General features: G+C 36.0%; 1 protein-coding gene and 1 pseudogene across 5 annotated transcripts in view; both read right to left on the minus strand.

The window, feature by feature from the left end:
• Positions 1 to 7,572, minus strand: part of LOC133277022 (ATP-dependent translocase ABCB1-like) — a 35,880-nt pseudogene extending 28,308 nt beyond the window's left edge.
• Positions 7,573 to 12,753: 5,181 nt separating this feature from the next.
• Positions 12,754 to 23,276, minus strand: part of LOC133276965 (ATP-dependent translocase ABCB1-like) — a 55,105-nt gene continuing 44,582 nt past the window's right edge. For all 5 annotated transcript variants that reach the window (XM_061468389.1, XM_061468390.1, XM_061468392.1 and 2 more), the window contains 7 exons: positions 22,712 to 22,812; positions 20,798 to 20,938; positions 18,571 to 18,727; positions 17,915 to 18,112; positions 15,810 to 16,016; positions 14,352 to 14,498; positions 12,754 to 12,985 (listed from right to left, as the gene is read on the minus strand). In XM_061468389.1, the coding sequence (XP_061324373.1) occupies positions 12,779 to 12,985; positions 14,352 to 14,498; positions 15,810 to 16,016; positions 17,915 to 18,112; positions 18,571 to 18,727; positions 20,798 to 20,938; positions 22,712 to 22,812 (1,158 nt within the window). In that variant the 3' untranslated portion in view covers positions 12,754 to 12,778. The remainder of the gene's footprint in view (positions 12,986 to 14,351; positions 14,499 to 15,809; positions 16,017 to 17,914; positions 18,113 to 18,570; positions 18,728 to 20,797; positions 20,939 to 22,711; positions 22,813 to 23,276) is intronic.

Consider the following 23,276-nt stretch of genomic DNA (forward strand, 5'->3'; position numbering starts at 1 on the left):
AATAATCAGAAGTAAACAGAAATGAAACAAAATGAAATCCTAAAAAGTTTCATTAAATTAAGAATGTCCTGAGTTATGAAAGCAAAGGATTAAAACCCAATTACTTTTCTTTAATACTGTCTTTTCTAAAGGGGCTAGACACAATAAAACTAATCCGTTGGGACTTCATTAATGCTATCTGATGCCGATTTATTCTAAAGCCATAGGATAAATTACTAATTAAGCAGTAGTTTTAAAGTAGCAGAAGAATGGTAGGGTAAGAAACTGTTCAAAGGAAGACAGCAGCATTCAGCAGGGAGATGTAATACCCAAGGTATTTGAGAACATGAATTCTTCAGTCAGTCTTGGGATTTATTGTTTTTACTTATATTAGTGATTCGGGCATGCAAGCAATACTCATGATAATGAAATTTCCTGATGGTACAAAACTGAGAGGATGAGTACAGAGGACCAGTGGCAAAAGAATACCAAAATATCTCACAAAGTTAGATACACTATGTTGGAGGGTAGCAATAAGAGAATTAGATGAACTGTAATTATGTGAAATAAAAGATGACAACACTAAAGAAAAAAGATGACCAGTGAAATGGCAAGCCTATACTGCATAACTAAAGAAACTTAATATGATTGGTCTAGCAAAATGCCACCTGAGAAAATCTATGATTTATTTCTTAAGCAGCACAGGAAAGTAAGCTTATGAGTGGAAACTACTAAAGCAAAGGTTCAGTGCTGGTACAGGAACAAATTCATATGTAGTAACTGCATATAATTTGCTGGAAAAAGATGTCCAATCTTCAAACAGTCGAACAGTAGAATATCCTCCATGCTGTAGTGTAGCTAAAAAGTCTACCTGGTTTTAGGGTGGAGCTTTTACACTTATTAGCAGGGGGATTAGATGATACATTGGTTTTCTACAATAGCAGGAATAGGTTGCAGTAACATGGAAAGCCCTTCTCAGTTCTGAGTCATGCAGGAAGAGCTATATCACATTATTGCACACACGGCAGGAAACAGCTGGCAAACTGTGCTTTAAGGATGAGTCTGAAAAGAGGTGATGAGAAGTGATGAGGATGGCGAACAGCACTGGTTAACTAAAGGAGTATGCTGGACTGAACTGGGAAGCCAGGCACAGTTACCAAAGGCCTTATTTTAGCTGCCTGAGGTGGGGAGATGTGGTGGCTGAAGCATAAAGGGAAAAGTACGTCAGGGGATGGTATGTGTTTTCTGTGGACGACATAATTGTTACTGAACTTTGAGTTTTTAAAACTCCTGTCAGTTTTTGTGATCATGCTGGTTACCTTCAGATAAAAGATCAAAAAGATGGCAAGAATGAGGTCCCATAGTATAACACAACTAAATACATGTGCATGTATTGGTTTGTGACCTTAGTGTTACACTTGTCTTTTCTTGCCACATGCCTGTCATTTTGGCTTACGACTCTTACTGGATTCAGGAGGTCTGCAAGACCATATTCTCTTCTGGAAAGGGACTGCATCTCTGCATATTTGAAGATGCTTTTCAAAACTAACAAAAAGGAAGCAAAAGGAAAAAAAAATCGGCAGCAAAGATATAAATAAATGTAAACCCTCTTTAGCAACTGTTACAGAAACAGCCAACGTATGGAAACTTTATTCTCACCTTTCAATTTCTTTTCTCTGCCCTCCAAATGCTGCCAGTTTGAATTGCTGCCAGGACTTCACCTGCATTAGCTCCTGCTCTTGCATACGCAGTTAACTCCTTGTTGGTGAATACAGAAATTATCTGTGTAGAAGCAAAATATTTTAACACTCCCATTCAAATAAAACCAGAACTACCTCAAGTGTTGTTCTGATGTCTATGAATTCTTAACTCATTGTACTGAATTTGCTATTTTTGCTTTGTCTTAATTATATAGCCTTATAAAAGATCCCATGTTTAATTTACAAGGCAGAAATTTGAAGGGCATCATGACAATGTTTGCGTTGCATAAAATGTATTAACTACACAAATGCATGTTGCCTTCTGCCAAAAAAAATGAGGTTGTATTTTCAGTTCTTCTGTACTTCTATCACTATGGAAAGTCAGAGGAGCTGACTAAGATCCCTTACAGTTAGAAATACTTGCAGCACTATGGTGTCTGGGGGAGAGAGATTAACAGCCAGGAAGGGTGTTTTTTTGTCAGGACAATCAATTGCCCAAAAAGCATGGCAACATTCATGTTCCTGATACACAGTAGCTTGCAGATGAAGCTATAGCAGGGTACTTGTGCTATGAAGCATTAACAACTGCACATTTTAAATAGGGTTGGGATTTTCATCTTGTCTGAAAGGGCAAAGCTGGCCAGTGTCGCTGAAATTCAGTACCTGTTTGGTACTTGATACTCTGATACTCTTTTGCAAGTCATAGCCAAAAGCAGTTTATGCTTCTATAGTTTCTATTTCTCTCTCAGAGGGCTAGATCCACTTTGTGTGAAATGTAACTGTTTTCAGTAAGTTACTGGGAGCAAAGGGACAACGTGGAGCAGAGTTCACAGTGTGCCAGCTGCCTGGCTGTGTCTGCCTGTATCCTTGTGCGGTCCCCAGGGATAATGCCCTCCTTGCCTTGGGGTCAGAGCCCACAAATGGGCCTCGTCACAGGGAACCTGCTTCACAGCTGGTTCCTGCCAGAACTTCCTGTCAGTTACCTGTGATGACCACAGCTCTGCTGTTTTATTTCATTTCTGCATTTATTTTACTGTCAGTACTCATTATTTTGGTGTAGTTGTCATGAAGTCCAGTGAAAAAGACAAAGGTACTGCTTATCTACCCTCTCATATGAGGGTGTGTTATACTTACATAAATTCTGCAGAGGTATAGCTGAGTGTATGTTGGAGGCACCACACTTCTTCAGCTGTACCAGTGTCATCATGCACCTGCTCACACCTTTCTATATGTTGCCAAGGTTTAAACTCAGTAAGGGCCAGACTGTATTTTTAAGTCTTACGGATACCAAATAGGACTACAGAAGTTCATTGAAAACTCTCACTTCTTGCCTACTTTTGACCAGAGAGCTGAAGAGAATCACAGAACCAGACAGAGTGCCCGAATAACAAATGTTAATGTCCAGCCTTTTGGAAAACCAGTTGTAAATCCATTGCAAAAGATAGTCACTGCCTGCAAGAACATTGCCATTTCTCCCCTATTGCTTTATTAATCTTAGATATGTCACTGAAAAAAAACCCGCAAAACAAACAAAATACATTCAAACAAATAAGAAAGTGAGGAAAAGACAGAAATTAACTCTTTGGATGCAGTACACTTTTCAGTGCTCCACCACGTTTGTAACACCTGCCATTCAATACACCTACAAGTCTGCAGCCACAGGGGGCATGGAGCAGCATTCCCCAACATCTCTGTCCCTCAGGCTCCATTTAAATGATCTGCTCTTCAGCCTGGAGAAGAGAAAGCTGCATGGTGACCTCATAGCAGCCTTCCAATATTTGAAGGGGGCCTACAAAGATACTGGAGCAGGACTGTTCATCAGGGACATTAACGACAGGACAAGGGATAATGGGTTCAAACTTAAAGAGGGGGAGTTCAGGTTAGATATAAAAAAAGGAATATAGATATATCTTTTACTGTTAGGGTGGTGAGGCACTGGAATGGGTTGCCCAAGGAAGCTGTGAATGCTCCATCCCTAGCAGTGCTCAAGGCCAGGTTGAACAGAGCCTTGGATGACATGGTCTAGTGTGAGGTGTCCTGCCCATGGCAGGGGAGGTGGAGCTAGATGATCTTAAGATCCTTTCGAACCCAAATCGTTCTATGATTCTATGACTCTATAATACAGATCTCAGGATCTGTATAAATAATAGCATAACCTACAGAGGAGTTTAATAAGATAAAATAACACTGCTCTGAGGGAAGTATTACAACTGAATTTCAGTTGTTAGAACTAATACTCTGTTGGCAATGAACTGGTATTTAATACTTACTCTACAAGTCTAGCATTATGTTTGCCTATATCATTTACCATCAAGCCATCCGATCTCCTGTCTCAATACAGCATGAAAAAATTCTTGTCAGATTGTTTTTATTTGCTGGCAAGTAGCCAGCGTCCAAAGTGCAACTTGAATGTAGGCAGCAAAAAGAACGCCAGCTCCTATTCCTGGATGAAAATTTGCACATCTAAAAGGGAACAGAAAGATTGAAAATAATTCTAATCCAAAAAGGGCTAGCTGCCATTTCTCTTTCTTCACTGTAACAAATATTTTTGAAGTTGTTCCAGAATCAGATTTCAGTTGTTATCTTTTGCAATTTTCACAAAATAAAAACAAAAAATAAAATTAAAAAGCATTGTCTCAGAATCCATGAAGACAGATTAAAAAAACAAGCTTAGAATAAATGTCATATTTGCCTTAGAAACACTTCCCTTAATGAATGAAAATTAAGACAGGGATTTTAAAAATGTTCAAGAGATATAAAAACAAAGTAAGTTAGGTTTCAGGATATCCACTTTCATTTAATGAAGTAAAGTTGGAGACATTGGATTTCAATTGTTTGCATGCTGTCATCATGTAACTGTTTTGTTTAATTATCTTTGAAAAACATTGATTTTAAAACTTGTGTTCATTCTTATGGAAGCATAAACATGTCAGTGGTTTAGGTACTGTTCATGCAATTACAACAAAACAAGGCTCCGCACATACAAAAAAAGAGGGCAATAAGGAAAGCATTTGTTACAAATGAATGTGAATGGTGTTTTATTCATGATTTATTTAAAATCAAATAAAAAATATGTTCATATTTAAACTGAAAAAGACTAGCACATTAATGAATAACTTAAAATTAAGTAATTAAAATAATTTTAAGCAGTAGTTGAATGTTGTTCTTAATCATTGCATGCATAATAAAAAAGCTACAGAAAGCAACAAAACTAGGGAAAGCAACCCGGAATTTATGCATTTGTTCGAGTATTCAGTTTATGCCAAAACGCTACAGAATGAATTTAATTTTGGTTCAAAATCTCTATTAATTAGGGGTATTTTACAATATCATTAGCAACAATTAATTGGAAAATAAAACTATGTGGCATTGTGACTTATTTGTTCAATGAGTATTGTTAAGAAAGGTGTAGCTCTGATGTGGCTAGATCAGACAGAACTGGTAAATCACACAGATTTGTGGCTTTTGCATCACAAATATACCCAATGTTTATGTTCTATTCCAGTTCCAGAATTGAACCATATAATATTTGTGTCAATAATTCCTAATTCTTATCCTACACAGTGGGGTTTGTACAGCAAGAGTAGAATTTGCCATTTGTAACTTCATACTCCCTTCAAGGAGCAGACCATCCTGGCTTACTTACAAACCAAACACCCTTCTCTGAGGCTGAACAAGAAGTCTAGGGTTTACTTTTCAGAAAGAGAAAAAGAAACAGCCCCCCTCCAACCATAAACCTGGAAATCACTCAGATGATGATGTCATGTGTCCCCACAGCGTGTCTCTGAAAATAACTGGTTCTTAACACCTTAGAAGACTGTGAGAAAAACGTTATTAGACTAATATGAAACAGCTTGACAGAGAGATAGTTTAATCAGACCACCTGTTGCATCTCAGTCCCTATTTCAATTTTATTCAATCAGAAAATGTTAAAAATATGTAGTAAATTCTTGGTCTAATTTATATTTTTTAGTTCTGAGCTATGCAGATTTGTTCGGTATTATATAAAAATGTTTTCTTTTATCAATTTTAAATTTGGCGTCTCTCAACTACACTGTCTGTTCTTTGTCCTAGAAGAAAAGAGTACCAATGAATACTTGATTTACCTTCCCAATAGCAACTTGATTTACCTTCCCAATAGCAATCAGTATTATTATTTGGCTGACATTTAGATGGATATTCCGTGTTTGTAGTGCCAAAGACTAATTGAAAACTGAAAACTTCATACAGCTACTAGGGTTTCCTAAGTATTATCCTTTAAACAGTTTATAAACTAACAGAAAATACATGGTTCAAAGATATAAGTAATTAGCTGACTGATATGGGGCCATTTAATCATGGGTAAAACAAAGTAGTTCTGGGGCTTTGCATGCGACCAGTTCCAACATTTTAGGAAATTTGTTAGGCATCAGTCAAAACATTCATGATTTTGATGAAAATGAGAAAACCAAAGAGCAGGAAATGGGGAATCTCTGTAGAAGCTCTTGCAGAGCTGGCACAGCTGCAGGAGATCCCCTATACACCCAGGACCTCCCTCAGAACCATCTGGGAGGCAGCCATTCATGCATTGAACTGTGCCTTACTCTCTTATAGTTGGTACCTACTAAGAGAGGGAGAAAAGCAGCAGAGTAAAGGAAAAAGGATGAACAGGGAAGTTGTGGCAGAGAGAAGCCAGCTTGCCAGGCAGGCAGGACTGGCAGCAAAATGAGAGCTGTGTAGGGTGAGGAGGAGGAGTGGAGGATGTGGGCAAGGAGGAACAGCAAGAGTAAGAGAACGCATTGAGGGAAAGGCATGAGAACTGGCATAGGAATAGAATAAGGTATCCTGACACATAAGAAGAAGAGGTAGAACCCTCCCTCTGAGTTTCTGGCAGGTTGTAGGTTTGCAGGAGCATCTGGCACAGATAGAGATTAGAGTGGGAAAATGCAAGGTACTCCTGTCTCAAACAATGATGTTAGTTTAAAGACATAACAAGACTTGATTTCTTTTTCAGTTCCATGAAATAATTATAAAATTATTTTTGGGCTAAATATCAGAATCATCTTTAGAGGACAATTGCAAGAGTCCTCTATTACAAGGAAAGAATAGTCATGAAATGAATGAAAACTTTCCTATTACCTGGTCATTTATTTCTCCAACTTTCCCATGAGAGCATGAGAAAAAAAACTATAGAAAAATTCACTGATGTATCGTTCAATAAAGAAATATTTGCTAGAGAGAAAATTAGAGAAAAGCTTGTTAATGATTTTTATTTAATTGCATTATAATGATTTCCTTCTGTAAGTGCCTATCCCAACAACGCTGAATGAAGATTAAGAGCAGTCAGCTATGGAACACCTTACCCAGCCTTTGAATGTGTTTAAGGGAAATAGAGCTATGCAACTCATTACATAGCATTTTCTGAAGGAGAAGGGAACATTTGACCTCTAATACAATAAACAGTTAAAAAAAAAACCTAGTTAAATTCAGCTACTGTACAATCAGTAGCCTGAATTACACATTTTAAACAAAATATTTTCTCTGGAGTATGTGCTGATTTTATGAATATTTATAAAACAATACACTGGAGCTATAAAACCCACCTGACTTAATAGTGCCTTGGAGTACTTAATGAATGTAGAATCATAAATAAGTAAAGTTCAGACAACTATTGAATATGATATTAGGTACTTTCTTCCAATTGTCCAGGGGAGAAACTTTTATTTAATACATTCTTGTTGCCAGAGGTTAAAGGTGTAATTAAATTGTATAAGGATTCCTCTACATGTGAAGCTAATCAGAAATGAGCAATTCTGAAATGTGCATTTGGCACTGTAATCCCAGAATAAAGGTGCCGTGGCCTGGTTTGGCCCTGCATTGTCTTCTATCACCCTGATTTACCCCACTCCGCCATGCATTGTCTTGTCACACATTGCCTTGCCCCATTCTGTCCTGCATTGTATTTCCCACCCTGCATTGTCTTTCCTGCCCTGCATTGTCTTGCCACGCCCTGCCTGCCCTGCCCCGCCCCACATTGTCTTGCCCTGCTCTGCATTGCCGCTCCCTGCCACTCCCTGTATTGTCTTGTCACACCCTGCTTTGTCTTACCTCTCACTGCCTTGCCCCATCCCCCCCAGCCTTGCCCCGCCCTGCATTGTCTTGTCAGGTCCTGTAAGTGTCTTGCCTTGTCTTGTGTTGTGCTGTCTTGGCCTGCCCTGCATTATCTTTCCTCTCCTCACCCTTCCTTGTTTTGTTTTGTTGTGCTCTGCATTGTCTTATCATGCCCAATATAGTCTTGCTACGCCCTATTGCCTTGTTCACATGCTGCCTTGCCCCTCCCCATACTCCAAATGAAGAAGAGAAAAAAGAAAAGGAGTAAAACTGTCATTCTCATTGCATAATGATGAGTTATTGAGTAAAAATACATCTGCAGATGCATAGCAGGAATGTGGTAGAGAGGAGAGAGTGGAGTACATCTGACCCCTATTGTTTCTCTGTCCTAGTAAAAAAGCATTACTACTTTCAAAGAACTTCAAGAAGCATGTAACTTACCTGTCCTTTAACTAGCCTGACTTCAGTTCTCTCAGTATTTCGTATCAACCTTTTAACAAAACAGGATAGATACAGCTGTCACTATCTTTCTGCAAAGGAATGAGGCAGCCAAGTTTTCAATAACCCAAATGGAAATTCTCAATTATAGAATCAAGATACAAGCAAAGCTTTCTGCTCCTCAGACAGGCTTTCCCTGACCTGGGGGGGGGGGGGGGGGGGGGGGTGTTCAACTGGATTTATCTGCCTTCAGAGCCATAATCCATTTCTGTAAGGAATGAGATCATCTAATCCAAATCCTAGCTCAAGGAGGGTCAAATAGAGCAGGACGTTTGGTGCCATGTCTAGTCTAGTTTTAAATGTTTAAATGTAGACTCCACAGGCTTCCTAAGCAGCCTGTACCAGTGTTTAACCACCCTCACAATAATAAACTGTTTTTTCACATTCAGATGGAATTTGATGCATAGCTTCTTGGATACAACTGAGTGATGTGTATAGACATACATTATCACCTACAATGAGAAGTTCATTGGTGTGTTATTGAGAATTATTTTTAGCCAGCTGTTCTCTCACATGTACATCCTAGATACGTATTTTATTATAATATAAAGAATCATAATAAACCTGACAATCTGGAACATACTGGGAGTAACTCAACATGAGGTCTTTTGATTCTTCTTCTTGATGAAACTTAGAAACAAAAGTCCAAATCAGCTTTTAGATAGCTATAGCTGAAGAACAATTGTGCAATAGAAAATGGATTTTCCAGATCAAATACAATTAAGATAATAAGGTAAAGCTAAGGAATTTACTATGACCAAATACTATAGTATAGCTACATCTCTAAATATAGAAAACATATAGTTTGAGGAAAAATTATATTGCAGTGTTCAAGTATCTGTTTAATATGTGAAACCCCCAATATGGACTTTTTAAGATGACAGATTTAATGGCTTACTGTGAAATGGTAAATGGATAAAAAATTATATTCAGATGCCTGGGATATGCAACCTCAATCTTTAGGCTGGAATCCAAGTAATTGGCCAGTTATTTATCATCTGTGAAACTGAGGTCAGTAGGCAAAATACTTGAAAATGTTGAAATGATTCCTCCTAAAACAGCTGTAATATTTCTTACTGATATGTGGGTATTTTGAAGATTAACATTTGCAATATGCCTTGAGTATTTAGAAATAAAGCTGTGGATGAAAACAGTAGTCCAAAACTTTTGTTGACTTGATCTGAGATACAAGTTCCTTTTATTCACATGAATATTCTGATGCTTTGCTTTTGAACATGATATGTGAATCCCGAAGCAAACACCTAAAAGAGGGGTTTGCTCTATCCAGAAGATAGAGGCAGATAGGTGATTATGGGCAGGAGAACTGCAGCTGCTATTCTGATGTTTGTACGTGATAGTACAAGAATCAAAATCATGGCCTGTGCTCAACATCATGAGCAGCTACACACACATAAACAACTCTGTTAGTGCTCCATGAGGCATTTCAGGAAACGTCAACTCTGATTTTGTGCCTCAAGCACCAGACTATTTACTGACCGAACTGATATACATTTTCTTTCCAGCTGGGAGCTGAAAGTTTTTAAATTCTGTAGTTACATATTTTTTTCAATGAGACCATTATCTGCAGAACAGTTTTCCTATGATACTCATGAATACACTCACCAGAAGCTCATTTTTGTGAAGCAGTCTCATCCTAGAAACAAATTTTTCCTCAGTGTAGAGTGATAAACCATCTCTGTATCTCCACTGCAGCCAGCTTTATCAATTATATAACTAAATTCTTTTAAAATTATTAATGCAGGTAACATAAAAGTGCATTGTACATCTGTTAAAAAGTTTGTGGTATATTAAATTGAACTAAACATTGAATTTCCTGTCCATAGCTGCAAAATCAAGCAATTATGTCATGCTTGTATCTTGCATTAGCAGGAAATACTAAATTCACCTGGTGTAAAATACTGATGTCAGTCGTTGTGTTACAGGTGAAAAGTTTCACTTTAACATAATATGTAACATAACTGTAGTACTTTAATACTCACGTTTGTTAATTTCTATATATGTTCTTTATACATTCCATGTAGAATGTCAGTCATTTTGAATATAATGCCTATTATATAAGTAGTTCACTGAGGAAAATGGCACTCAAATTCTGCATCTGAAATCAAATTACCCACATTCAATGAAAACCTCTTACTCTTGCAATACTCAGAAATATTTTTAATACATGGGAAGACTCTTCTTTAACCTTCTCCTTTTATCTTAATGTATTTTGTTACAAATAGGATTAAATTAGGAAGAAATAAATGAAAGGCCTTTAACTTAAATGCTAAGATAAACATTATCTACCATTGTTTATTGACTCCAGTAGGACTGCTAAACAGCACAAGCTGAGAAGAGCAGCTACTGTCTATTGCCCTAGTCAAATTCTTAAGAACTCTGACTTCAGTAGACATGGTAGCAATGCTGTCAGGACTGTAAATTGATACTATGCCCTTAGAAAAGAGTGGGGATCCCAGACAGTAACCAAAACCGCATAATAACATGCTTTTTGGATTAGACAGAACACTGCATATATTGAGTTGAAGGTATACATGAAGAAGAAAAAGAAATTACTAAGAGAAAATGCAGAGGAACTTAGCTATTTTCGGAATGAATGAGGATATCATGTGGCAAATTAATGACATGGACACAGAAAATGAAAGTCATTGATTAATAATATTTGTGATGATGAAGAAAATACACACCTTCCATCATGAACTCAAAGGAAACAAGTGTGAAAGTTCAGACACAGAAATATCTCCTAGCATTTAATTTTTTTCATGAGTAATTCTAGAGAAATTTTAAAAGTTATTTTAGAAATTCTTTATCAGTGAAAGATTGTTCACTGCATTAAAAATTGTTAACGTATTTGTTTCCTTTACTAAGCAAATGTATGATCTAATTTCTACCCACTGACACAATAAATCTATTACAATTCATTAGAAAGTGCATCATCAAAAATTACAAAGCCTAGTTTTTTTTTAAAAAAAGACTAAAATTCAGAATTTAGTAAAAAAACCTTCCTATGTTCTCACTTGAATCTTCAGACTATGATAAAGAATATCTATTCCATTCTTGCAATTGCAAGTATAACTTATCTATAGTGTAGTGCAGACTAATAGCTTTATTCGTGGACAAGAACCTGATTGTATTAAGTAATACATAAATAGGAAACAAATTTGTTAGTCAAATTGTTTTTCTATCTAAGGAACAAAAAAAGACCTGTAAGTGATTCAAGAGGAATACAATGAGACTGCATTAATCAACATTCTGGAGAATGGTTTTAGTACAATCTTAGGCAGTTAGGCTATGTGTGTATAAATATCTACATGTAGATAGGACAGATCATATATATAAATCTCAGGGAATCAGAAATTGCTGTTACAGGAGTGTGGAAGACAGATTAATCAGGCCAGTTTTAAACTCAATAACAAAACTTTACTGCATAGATATTCATTAACAATATATGTGGCTAATGGTTAGTTCTGAATAATTATTAATCACTATTAGCACATATTCAAGGCAGTTAGTCATCCTAAATTAGCAGCTAATATACAATACCACAGAGCTGACGACATGTACAAAGTGTGGTTACAGTCCTGGAGAGTCTTAGTCATCTGGGAGATCAGGTTCAAGAGCTCTTCAATGAAGGAAGCTAACATTGAAAGATGCCTTCGTTCCTTCTCCTCTAAGCCCAAATTCCAGATTTTCACCTTTTATAAAACACTGTAGTTTTTTAGAGGGTGCTTAGCCCTTGACCTCTGAACCCTAGAACACTGGGAGACTTGCAGATACTAGTTTCATAGGCTGCAACAGGTGCCTCACATTGCTCACCAGTTGCGAGTTGTTTTCTTACCTGTTCCTTCATTTCTGTGTTATACTTAAAGCAGTCTTTTCTCAGCTCTTAAGGTTGCACCTCTTGCATGATCAGTAACTGACCATCAATGAGGTAATAGTTCCAGGACTTTTGTTTTCAGCCTGCATCCACATGACCTTTGCTGTCATCCCAGGCTACCATTCCACATCATAACAAAAGACATCTGGCATCAACCTCCAACTGACCTGCAAGCTCTTGTAACAAGTTGATAATAAGCCTTGCACAGGCACAGTGAGGATAAGGCTTGAGGTTTGCTTCTGGCACCAGCAAAACTAATTTTACTGAACATGGAAATATTTACAGGTTGTTTACCAGACATGTCTGACTAATCTGGTTTTGACAGAGTTCAAAGCAAGCTAATATTCATTATATCTGGCTTAGGATGCTTCTACTTTTATGAGTGCAATAGGCTTCTGTGTTGGTCACATAGGAGAGTGTTTTGAATAATGAAAAATAGTAGTGATAAAATGGTACATATTTACTTAGTATTTCTTGTTTTCATAGGACTTATGAAAGGAAGGAGGAAAATCAAAAGTATCAAGACTGTCTACTCATATTGAAATAATTACAGTGACGAAAATAGCAGTATTGAAATAATTACAGTGACAATTCAGAGATAACTACTGCTTTTAATTTATATGTTGCACGACCCACTTTGAGCATTGACCAGAGAATAGTAGATGCCTTTTAAAGCCAGGAGTTGCTGATGGGTCCCTTGCTCTACAACCCTGCCATTCTGGACTACAGCAATCTTGTCAGCGTTTTGGATGGTGGAGAGGCGGTGAGCTATCACGATGCAGGTGCGACCTTCTCTGGCTTTATCCAGCGCTTCCTGGACAATCTGCACAATGAACAAACCACAAGGTGAACTATTATGGCAGCTGTAGTGAAATATACCTCAATTGCCATCTGTGAATTAAACTGCAATATGACAATGAGAGAAAGGCAATATCTGTAGCTTTAGCTTCCTGTTTTAGAATTGGCTTGTGTTGGCAAAGAGTCAAAACTGTCATAGTAGATGATGCCATGATAGCTAAGAGGACGAGATAGAAACAGCTCATTACTGAGGTGCATGGCAGGAGAACAAGAGAAAATGGTTAAAAATTGTAACGGGAGGTTCTGAAAAATGTTCACCACAAGGATAATTAAGCATTGGAACAGGAACAAAAGAGACTGTTGAATCTGCCTGTATATTTTCAAGGACCCTACTGGACACGGCACTAATCATTCTTGTTTGAATTCAGTATTGGCACTTGTTTGAAGAGGAGGTTTGATTAGAGACCTCCAGAGGTCCCTTCATAACTGATTAACATATGGGAGTTAAATCAGTAATCTTGGGTCAACTATTATCATACTAGTTCTCATGATTTCTCAGGGAGTCTCATGAATCATGTTTTTATTAAAGCTAGCACTGGCAGAAAAACACTAATAAGAAACTCTGCTTTCTTTTCCTTATTTCTTATATTTATTAATGAAAAATAAAATATGAGATTAAATTTCTGTACCTAGCTGGCACATAATTAAGAAAACAAAAGAGCCTGGAATTGTTTAATGGCATTTCCCCCTCAAACCTGATGTTTTCATGCATAGGTTTGACCAAAACTTAGTCCACAGGGTTTGAGATTTTCATGTAATAGTATTTTTTATAACATTTGCCTCATTAATAGTAAGTACTTTCGTAGAATCTGTTAATTTTCTACACCTAGACTGTACTTCTGTTACACCAAGATTATGGCTTTAGGCTTAAAAAAAGAAAGAAATGTTCTAGCAGTTTTTTCACTGGAAGTTTGCATATTAGCCATGAACATATAGCAAGGACTAGAGAGCAATGGGAGAAGCAAGAAAAATTATGAAAGCAAGATCTGGCAGTTTCCTAGTTCTCTGGCAGCATCCTCAGTCTTTTCAGCTTCTGAAGTTTGAGACTTCTGATTCAATTTTGATAGCACTTTCAATTGAAGAATTCCAGGCAAAGAAATGCTTTCTTCATTGCTACTTCAACTTGCTTACTGCCACACAGACGCAAAAAAATGCAGGTTATTTTTTGGCAAGGAGGAGTAAAACCTTTATATTTGTCTATTATTAGCATAACATGTAATTTATATAAACCACTATATTTCCAGCTTTGGGCTTTAATATGTGGGAGTGAAAACAATAATCATAATACAAAGAAAGATAGATTTATACTCTGGATTTTTGGTTCAAGTTACCTTTTCACTTTCTGTATCTAAGGCAGATGTAGCTTCATCCAGTAGCAGAATTTGGGGCTGACGTACAAGAGCTCGGGCTATAGCAATACGTTGTTTCTGGCCACCCGAAAGTTGGGTTCCTTTGTCTCCTACACGGGTATTGTATTTCTAGAAACAATATATTAAGTTCATACTATGCATGCAAATCGATTCTGAAGCATGTATTTAAGCATATGGACCCTGACATCTATGAAGTGAATATTCCATGCCAATAGCTCTCTGAAAACAGATGACCAGCATTGCTATCTGCCACAGATCTACAGTTCTTTCACTAGAAGACTTCTTTGTAGCATCACACATTTTATAAACTCAAAGTAACAACACCTGTAAAGTTGGAAGGCAACATAATTCTCTATCAGGAGATAAAAAAAACAAAGCTCATTGATAGTCTATGGCAATATTGGGGATCAAGTCATGAGTTTAAACACTCCAAGCTAGCTATGTATAAGATGCATCAGTTTCATGCCAAATTATATATGTAGACATAGACATTTATACACTTCATCTGTATCTATTCTAGAGTTTTGGACATTTAGTTATGCCAGTTAAGGACGAACAGTCATGTCTAGACAAACTCGTGTAGTTCGAGGTATTACATATTTGGTTGCAAAAAGCACCAAAGTTTCATGAGATATCATTATATAACAGAATATTTCTCTGCAAAGTCTTGGAAAGAGCAGATCTTGATAAACCATTAGAAACTAAACATGATCTGAAAAAATTATGCTGTTTTGTGTTTTTTTTAAAGAAATGCAAAAAGCAGCCTAAGAACCTGAAGTTAAGCTGAATATATATAACGTACAACTAAGCTGGCAAATTCCTTGTGTCAGAAGTTTTGGATACAAGTTGACAGGTTAGAAATTGACTTACTTGTAAACATGTCTTGCTGTTCACTGCCAAGTTTTTTGTATGGCAGACCTTTCATCTGACACAAGATATTAATTCCTACATTATTATGTGTTGGTCAGATATATATGAGAAAAACTTCCCTAGTATTTTTTTTTAACTGTAGGAATACTGGAAATATAAATTCTGACTATGGGTAACTGGAAGAAAAGTGTAAGAAAATTGTCAGTCTCGCAGAATCTTTTACATATGCTTGAGATAAATAGGAGCTTAAAAAGAAATGCTCATCTGTTAAAAAACCCATCCCACACTTTCAGCTCTCAATTAGTTTTAATTGTGGATTTTCTTCCCTGACATGTTAAATGTTCAGCTCTCCATCTGACAATGGAGTCTGCCAGCATAAAAATGAGAATGGCAAACACAGTTCAGAAAGGATAAGATTTAAAATCATTTTCAGATCTATTTGCATCTAAGGGAATGATTATATTCCAGGGAATCATAAATGGACATATTTTTAACCTGCCACAGTAGATCACCTCCAGTTCTGAGTAGGAGAGAAAAGGAACAACTTACATATGGCAGAGAGTCAATGAAGGAATGAATATTGGCTTCTTTTGCTGCATTAACAATTTCCTCATGTGACACCTGCCGACTGTTGTCTCCATATGCAATGTTTTCACCAATAGTGCAGTCAAAAAGGATCGGTTCTTGTGAGACGATACCAATCTGAGCTCTCAGCCACTTGATATTTAGTGTCTTTGTATTTTTGCCATCAAAAAGCTGAAAACCCAAACATTTTGAATTTTAGTCACGTGGCTATATGTGCATTTGAGATTTACTGTAAATTTATACACAGAAGTTATGCAATTGCAGCTCTTTCCTTAGCGATACATAGTGCCTTGCCCTCCTTCTCTATGTTCCATAATTTTCAAAGGGCTATCATGTAGAAGTGAGGATAGTCCCTTCTGCTGCTTCAGGCCTTTTTCTTGCGTCAAGATTTAATGACGATTTTGAAGACAGTGGAAGATAGGATATGCTGAGACAACGTCAGATAACTTTGTGTAAAGTTCTTTCATTTCTTTCTTCAGGTGAGAACTTTCCTCTATCTCACATATATATTCCCACTGAAAGAACAGATTGGCACTAGAATTCCATTTAAATAAAGGAGGAGTTGGGTTTATTCATTCACACACTTGTAAGCCAAGCATCCAATCTTAAATTTAATTATGATGTAATGCCTGACAATGGACAAATTTACTTCTGGATTCCATACGATGTCATTTCTAGCCAGTTTTCTCACGCTCCTGAAAATTTGGCTACTGAGTTGCCATCATTGTCTGTTAGATAAATGACAACAGATTATTTTTCTGGATAGATCAGTTTCATAATTATACAAGTAATATCAACTCAGACACAAATATACCAGATCATCCAGAGGGCTGTTACATACCCACCAGAATCACCCAGTGCAGTGCTCAGGCTCTGTGACATGATCAGCTGGATAAATTGAAGAGCTGCCCCTTCATAGCATGGCTACTGGATATAATCAGTCTACTAATTCCACAGTTTGTGCTAGAACAGCCAATTCACAGCCAATATAATTGTTTTTCAAAGGAAGGAGATCATAAGAACCTGATTCAAAATCCACTGAAATGAGTGGCAGCATTTCCACATATGTGAATGTAAAGGCAGAGGGGAAAGCCTGAAGGCTAAAATTGCTTTCAACTACTTTGGTATTTGCCACCTCTTTTCCTTAGAATTCCAATGGATTTTCAGGCTGCTAAGATCTGCTCCCTGCTCTTAATTTGATGTGAAAAATCACTGATGAAACTAAAGAACTCAGTTCTATGCTGCTTCTTTCTACACATCAGTTTGCTACACTGGACCTGTTTGGACATTTCAAACTGAAAAAGATCTTGCCCTTTGCATCTAGGCCTTATTTAAGTATTGTTTTACCTTTTGTGAGCATCTCTGCAAAGAAAGCTTCTGAAATCATTCTTATTCTCACCTCACCCAACCCAAAATGTATGTATTCTTTTTCAAACAAAATGTCTGGGTTCTTTTTCAATCAAAATGTCTGATCACATTTATGTCAAAAAGAAAACAACAATAAACAATGTGAAAAAAAAACATGTAAGGTTGCTGAATAAGTAGTGTGGGAAGACCTAGATGTTTTTTAAACCAAAATTACTGAAGTATTCACAATATATAACTTGGAAAGTGGGCATACTCTGAAAGATGTTTCTGACAAGTAAAAATTCCAATAAAATATTTTTTTTTTTATCAATATTCACTATTTTAGGAAAGAAAAGATGGCAAATTCTATTACTTTATTATACAGATGTAGACACATATATTTAATAACTTCTAAAGTGTTCTTAACATAAAGACCTCAGGAAAACCACTCTGAATCCAAAGCCTTCATTAGGCTGTGGATCAGTCATATTTTTACCATGCAGATCTTGTTTTATGAATTCATTATAATGTGAGAAACAGGGCCTTTTCCCATTATGTTATTCATCACATTTAAATAAAGAGCTCTCATGAGCCACTATTTGTCTTTAACATGAAAAATAGGTTTAAAATAAAACTAGGAATATCTATTATACTTTATCACATCAAACCAAATAAGCACACCCTCACTTAACATGTTGACATGTTCTTACAAAAATACGTACCATTTCTCCACCAAGTGGATCATAAAATCTCTCAAGCAGCTGAATAACAGTGCTCTTTCCACAGCCACTGCTACCAACAAGAGCCAGAGTTTGTCCCTTTTCTACTTTTAGATTCAAACCTTGGAGGATTTTGACTCCTGGTCGGTTTGGGTAGTTAAATGCCAAATCTTTGATCATTATGCTTCCTCCAAATGTTTCCTGCAATTGAAATAATGTTCGTGTTACATCTTTAAAACAATTTGACAGAGGATTCAAACAAAATTGCCAAAGTCTTTCCCTCCCTCCCCCATGGTCATTGAAATCAACTGTTTTTCATTTGCTGGAACGCTGACTTTAACCTGGTGATTTGAATATTTGTGAAGCTATAAAATCAAAGTACAGCACTGAACTACTTTGAAAATGCTCATAATTCTGCTGATTGGATTCCACACAAGTTGCACCTTAACCAGATTTTCGACACAAATAACATTTAGGCAGTGTAGGCAAAAGCTGGACTCACAATAGAGAACATAGTCCATGGTGTGTTTATGTAAAGTGTTGAGAAAACATTGACATAAGGAAGTAAGCAGAAAGAGAAGAAAAATGAGTTTGGAGTGAGAAGAATACTGTCCATATTGGCAATAAATAATATTGCCCATCACACTTGGCTTACTTACAGGCTTCTCTCCTTCTTCACTGTAACTATCTATTAAGGGTACTCTTTCAAACAGCAGAAACAAGTGGGTTGCTGATATCTTTGCTTTGGCGTAGTCTGGAGCAAAAGAGCTGGTCTGTCCTAGCGCCATTGCACCAAATACAACAGCTGAAAACACTCTATAAAAAGAAATCAGGGGGAGAAAAATCAATAAATACACAATGAAGAAAAAGTCAATGGAAATGGGACTGTGGTCAATTTTTTCTTTTGCTCAGAGAAAAAAGGGGTTACATTTAAAAAGAATAAAGTAGTAACCAACTATAACTGCTTTAAATACTCATTTAGCTTCAGAAATGTCTTTTATTCTCTTTTACGGACATGAGATGAACAAGACTGTTCCAAATTCAATGTTTTCGTTACCTATTAGGACTAATTTCTTTAATTATTAATACTGGTGAACTGCATTAAGTCTCAACTGGGGCTAAGAGGAAAGTGGTGGATGGGTGGTAAAATCGCTACTCTAATCCTGTTCCAATATTGCTGTGGTTTCTTCTCTATGGTTCAATGACCTCTGGAAGTTAGTGATTAATTTTTAAGGCATCAATGAAAATAAGAAATCAAGCATGTAATAAGGTGACAGTAAAGATTTAATTTGCTATGACAGCTTTGCTGGAAAGAAACTGAAGGGTTTACAACACAAAAAAGAAGATTGAAAACTGTACTATTGTTGTTTTATGGTGAATTTAGATGTATCTTTACAGGCTACATTAGAATGGTTTAAGAGCCTGATGTCCTCAGCTATTAATTACTGCCACACCACATAAAATTACTCATCACTGAGAAGGAGAAATTGACTTATGAGAACTCTTAGCCTGTGTTAAGGCAAAGTAAAATAAATTAATTTATATTATTTTTATGTTTTCTCTTTAAAGCTTTATAAACTGATCTGTATTATTCTGCATTTGAACGGCTTTGAAGGGCTCACACAGTATTAGGTCAGACAAACTGAGGCACAGGAAGTACACTCACCGAGCTGGCTAGAGATGTTCAGTTAGCTGTTGGGATGCAGACACTTTCTAATGCCTAGTATCAGTCAAAATAAGCTGTGCTATCTACCTTTAATCAGGTTGCCAATAAGATTTTGTACTGATTGGCCTTTGTTAGGTATTCAGGTCACTGATATCCATACTGGTAGAATCTCACTCTTTTCATACTTGTTTCCATGGGCCTGTATTGAGTTAGTGCCTTTTAAATTACAAATTATATGTATTCTGAGTTTATGTACGATCTAGAAGAATGGAACTTTGGTTATGATAGGGGCTCTTAGGTATTATGGCACATGATGAGGTAAACAATGATTAAAAACCCAAAATATAAAAGAAAGAGGCTAAGTATAAGCTATAATTTCAAAATTATTCCTTTAATTTTTGTACAGTTTCTGCCCTTAAAAGCCTATATAAAGTACCCTCAGAGACAAATAATTGTACTGTTCCTTGTGTAACTTCACATTGCAATGGATGCATTTTCTAAGAATACTGCAAATCAGAATCATATTTTATTTGCAGTGCCCATCTAAATTAAAAATAAAATGCTCCACCTGACTATGGGTTTGTGCAATACTCTACATACTGTTCTTACATTCATGGTTCAGACGTCCATTTCCCAAACAAAGATGGCTGATTTAAGTAAACAAGCTTCTTATCAAAAAGTCATCTAAAATAATTCAGTTATCTTTTAATTTTAGTGAACAGCATCTACCTTATGGAATCCCGTTACCCAATTATTTCATGTGTATTTTAGAGAATATTTCAAATTTCAATCAATAAACCTGACACAGAAATAAAAAAGATGCTGATGACCTAATCTTTAAAAAGATTTTTAGAATATTATTATGCTTCAATAAACAGGTACAACCATGGTTTTTACAGAACATACAGAGGACCTCATGCTACATGAACAATAGGATTGTGGGAATTAAAAAACTGGCATAAGTAGGATACCATTTCAAACTCTGGAAAACATAATGGTCCCCAAAAAATACAGAAAAAGAAATCCAAAATTAGGTCTATCCAAACAGCTCAGATTCTGTAGTCACCTGAAGTATCTACTTTGTAATATGCTTTCATTATATTTAATTACAGAAGAATTCGTCTGTTTTCTTATAGCTTACTCAATGGGTTAGTATCTACAGCAGTAAACAGAGACAATTGTCTGGACTGACAGAAAAAGATTGCGAAAGAGATACTTACAAAAACACACTTTTAAACTCCATGTATCCATTTACCACTAGATAGGCACCAAACCGGAAACAGCCAGCATAGGTAAAGAACATCATTGCTTGTGAAAGGGCAAAACAAAATCCAAATATATGTGCCTTCTTCACAGAATTTCTGTAAAAAAGAATGCATATTTTCATAAAAATGTGCAACCATACTGAAGTCCTGATTTGCAAAAAAACCTATTAATTGACTTTAGGTCATACTGTTACAGGTGGGAACTGTATTCAAACAACACAATCCTTTGTCTCCTATTAGAGAGGAAGAGTGTTCAAGAGAAAGTTTCGTTTCCAGTATTTTATTTAATTTCAAGAACGGCTTGGAGTAAGATGACAACTTAACTACTATGTGTAATTATTGTCTTATCATTTCCTAGTTTGAGTGTTAAAACATTTTACAGTTCTGTCCATTATTACCACTTTGAAGATGTAAGTAACACATCTGAAATAGTACTACTGCATCACATAAAAGGAAAAAAAACAAAACAAAAAGGCAGAACTCTTAGCTCATCTACAGCTAAAGCCAAATTTTTGTGTCTTTTTTGATTTACTTGCAATTTTATGTTGAACAAGGAACAAAGCTATTAAGCAGTTCAATACTATATACTTGAAAATCTGTTTCTTTTCAATGTAAGCAGTCAAAATTCCTCTCTCAGATAAGATTAAGCCTGCAAGTATGAGGCAGAAACTAGATTTTGGATGATAAAACTATGCCTATAACTAAAACCAAGGCAGAGAGAAAATTTTCTGCATCTATGAATGATACCAGAAAAAAAGAAAGAAAATATTTTAATGATATTGATGCTATTCACAGGTCACAGCTGTATGGTTCCTTCTGGAAAAAACCCAAACCAATACAAACAGAAGCCAGATTCGCAAGTGAGGGTTTTGTTGACTAAGAGGTTGTTGTGACTTCTGACAGATTTGGACATTAATCCAGAATAACAGAAGGCCTAAACTCAATTTTTATAATATAGAATACCCTTGCCTAATCAGTGGCTTAACATGCACTTAAACATTAACTGAAAAATCCATATCCTACTTCTTCCAGACAAATTGACCATAAGGCAGTAAATTCTTATTTATACTAGAACAACATTAAGATGAAAGTCTTGGAGCATTCCCACCAATGTCACCTTGAGAATGGTAATGCGATGTTCTACATGTTGTGACATATGGACACATAACCCAGCAGCCTGAGAAAAATGCTAAGTAATAAACTTTATGACCTGCACTGTGCTCTAACTACTCGGTTATTTTGGTGGATGTATTATCAGTACCTCTACTTGTCTCCCATTATATCTGTGTACATATGCCGCCATTTCCTTTACTTTTCTTATGGATGTCTGGAAATGAAACTCTGAATTCCAAAGGAATAAAATCTAATTGACACTATGTTTTTAATTTTTTACTGTAAGGCTTTTTAAAATTTGATTTAGCCCAGGCAGATTTATATTCCATTTTTTTTTAGTCACAAATAAATGAGTAATTATTCCAATGTTTTCAATCCTATTCCTATTTTGAAAAATGGCTTAATGAAATATTCAGCTTACATGTAAAAGTTTTAAATTAAATATATAAACCACTTCAGGTAGGAGTTGAGATTAGCTGACTTCCAAGCCTCACCTAAAACTAACATTTTTCCAAGCCAAGTGACTTCACAATAGAAGATACTCATCACAGAAAATTAATTAAATCATAGAACAAAAATGCTGGCTGTTGGTTGCATTTGTTAATAAAAAATATGCAAATATTTACATTAATTCTGAGTTATTATACATTAAATCACACACAGTAACAAATAAATCCATGTTTGTCCAAGTAAATGTTTGTAATTTATTCTATTATTTAAGTACAGATTTTTTTAGCTTGGTTATTGTTATTATACCTGTATGGTACGTGCAAATGTTCTCCGTACATCGACTCAAATTTTCTTTCTCGGGTCAAACTAACAACAGTTCTAATATTTTCTATGGCTTCTGTAGCAATCTGCAATAGGAACACAAATGTTTTAATCAAAAGTTAAGTTTATGTTGCAATTCTTCATCTTAAACTAATAAAAAGGTTCTGGTAGAATATAATGCTGTTTTTTTTTTGTGGTAATTGTTTTTAAAATAATTGACCTTTGATACCAAAAGTATTTCACACTTTAATTTTTATGACAGGGAGATTTTCTGATGATGTTCAGGATTTTCTTGGAAGAACTCTTTAATATCCTCCAAATAAATAGTAAAAAACTGTCAGACAGCAGTTACATTTATGAAGAAGATAGTCAATAAGAAAAATGGCAATTTAGCATTTAACTTCCAGCCCACTGAGTTTGGGCTCTAATAAGAAAGTCAAAGTGACTTCTGTGTTTAGAGCCTAATTTAGATCTCTGCAGTAAATATTTGATCTGATCAATAATACCTTCTTCAAACTTGCAGATTCTTTATACTTCAGTCATTTGCATA

Source organism: Pezoporus flaviventris, unplaced genomic scaffold (assembly GCF_033815535.1).
Source record: "Pezoporus flaviventris isolate CSIRO_AGI_PZ_B2104156 unplaced genomic scaffold, CSIRO_AGI_Pfla_v1 ptg000047l, whole genome shotgun sequence".
NCBI classification, from domain to species: Eukaryota; Metazoa; Chordata; class Aves; order Psittaciformes; family Psittacidae; genus Pezoporus; species Pezoporus flaviventris.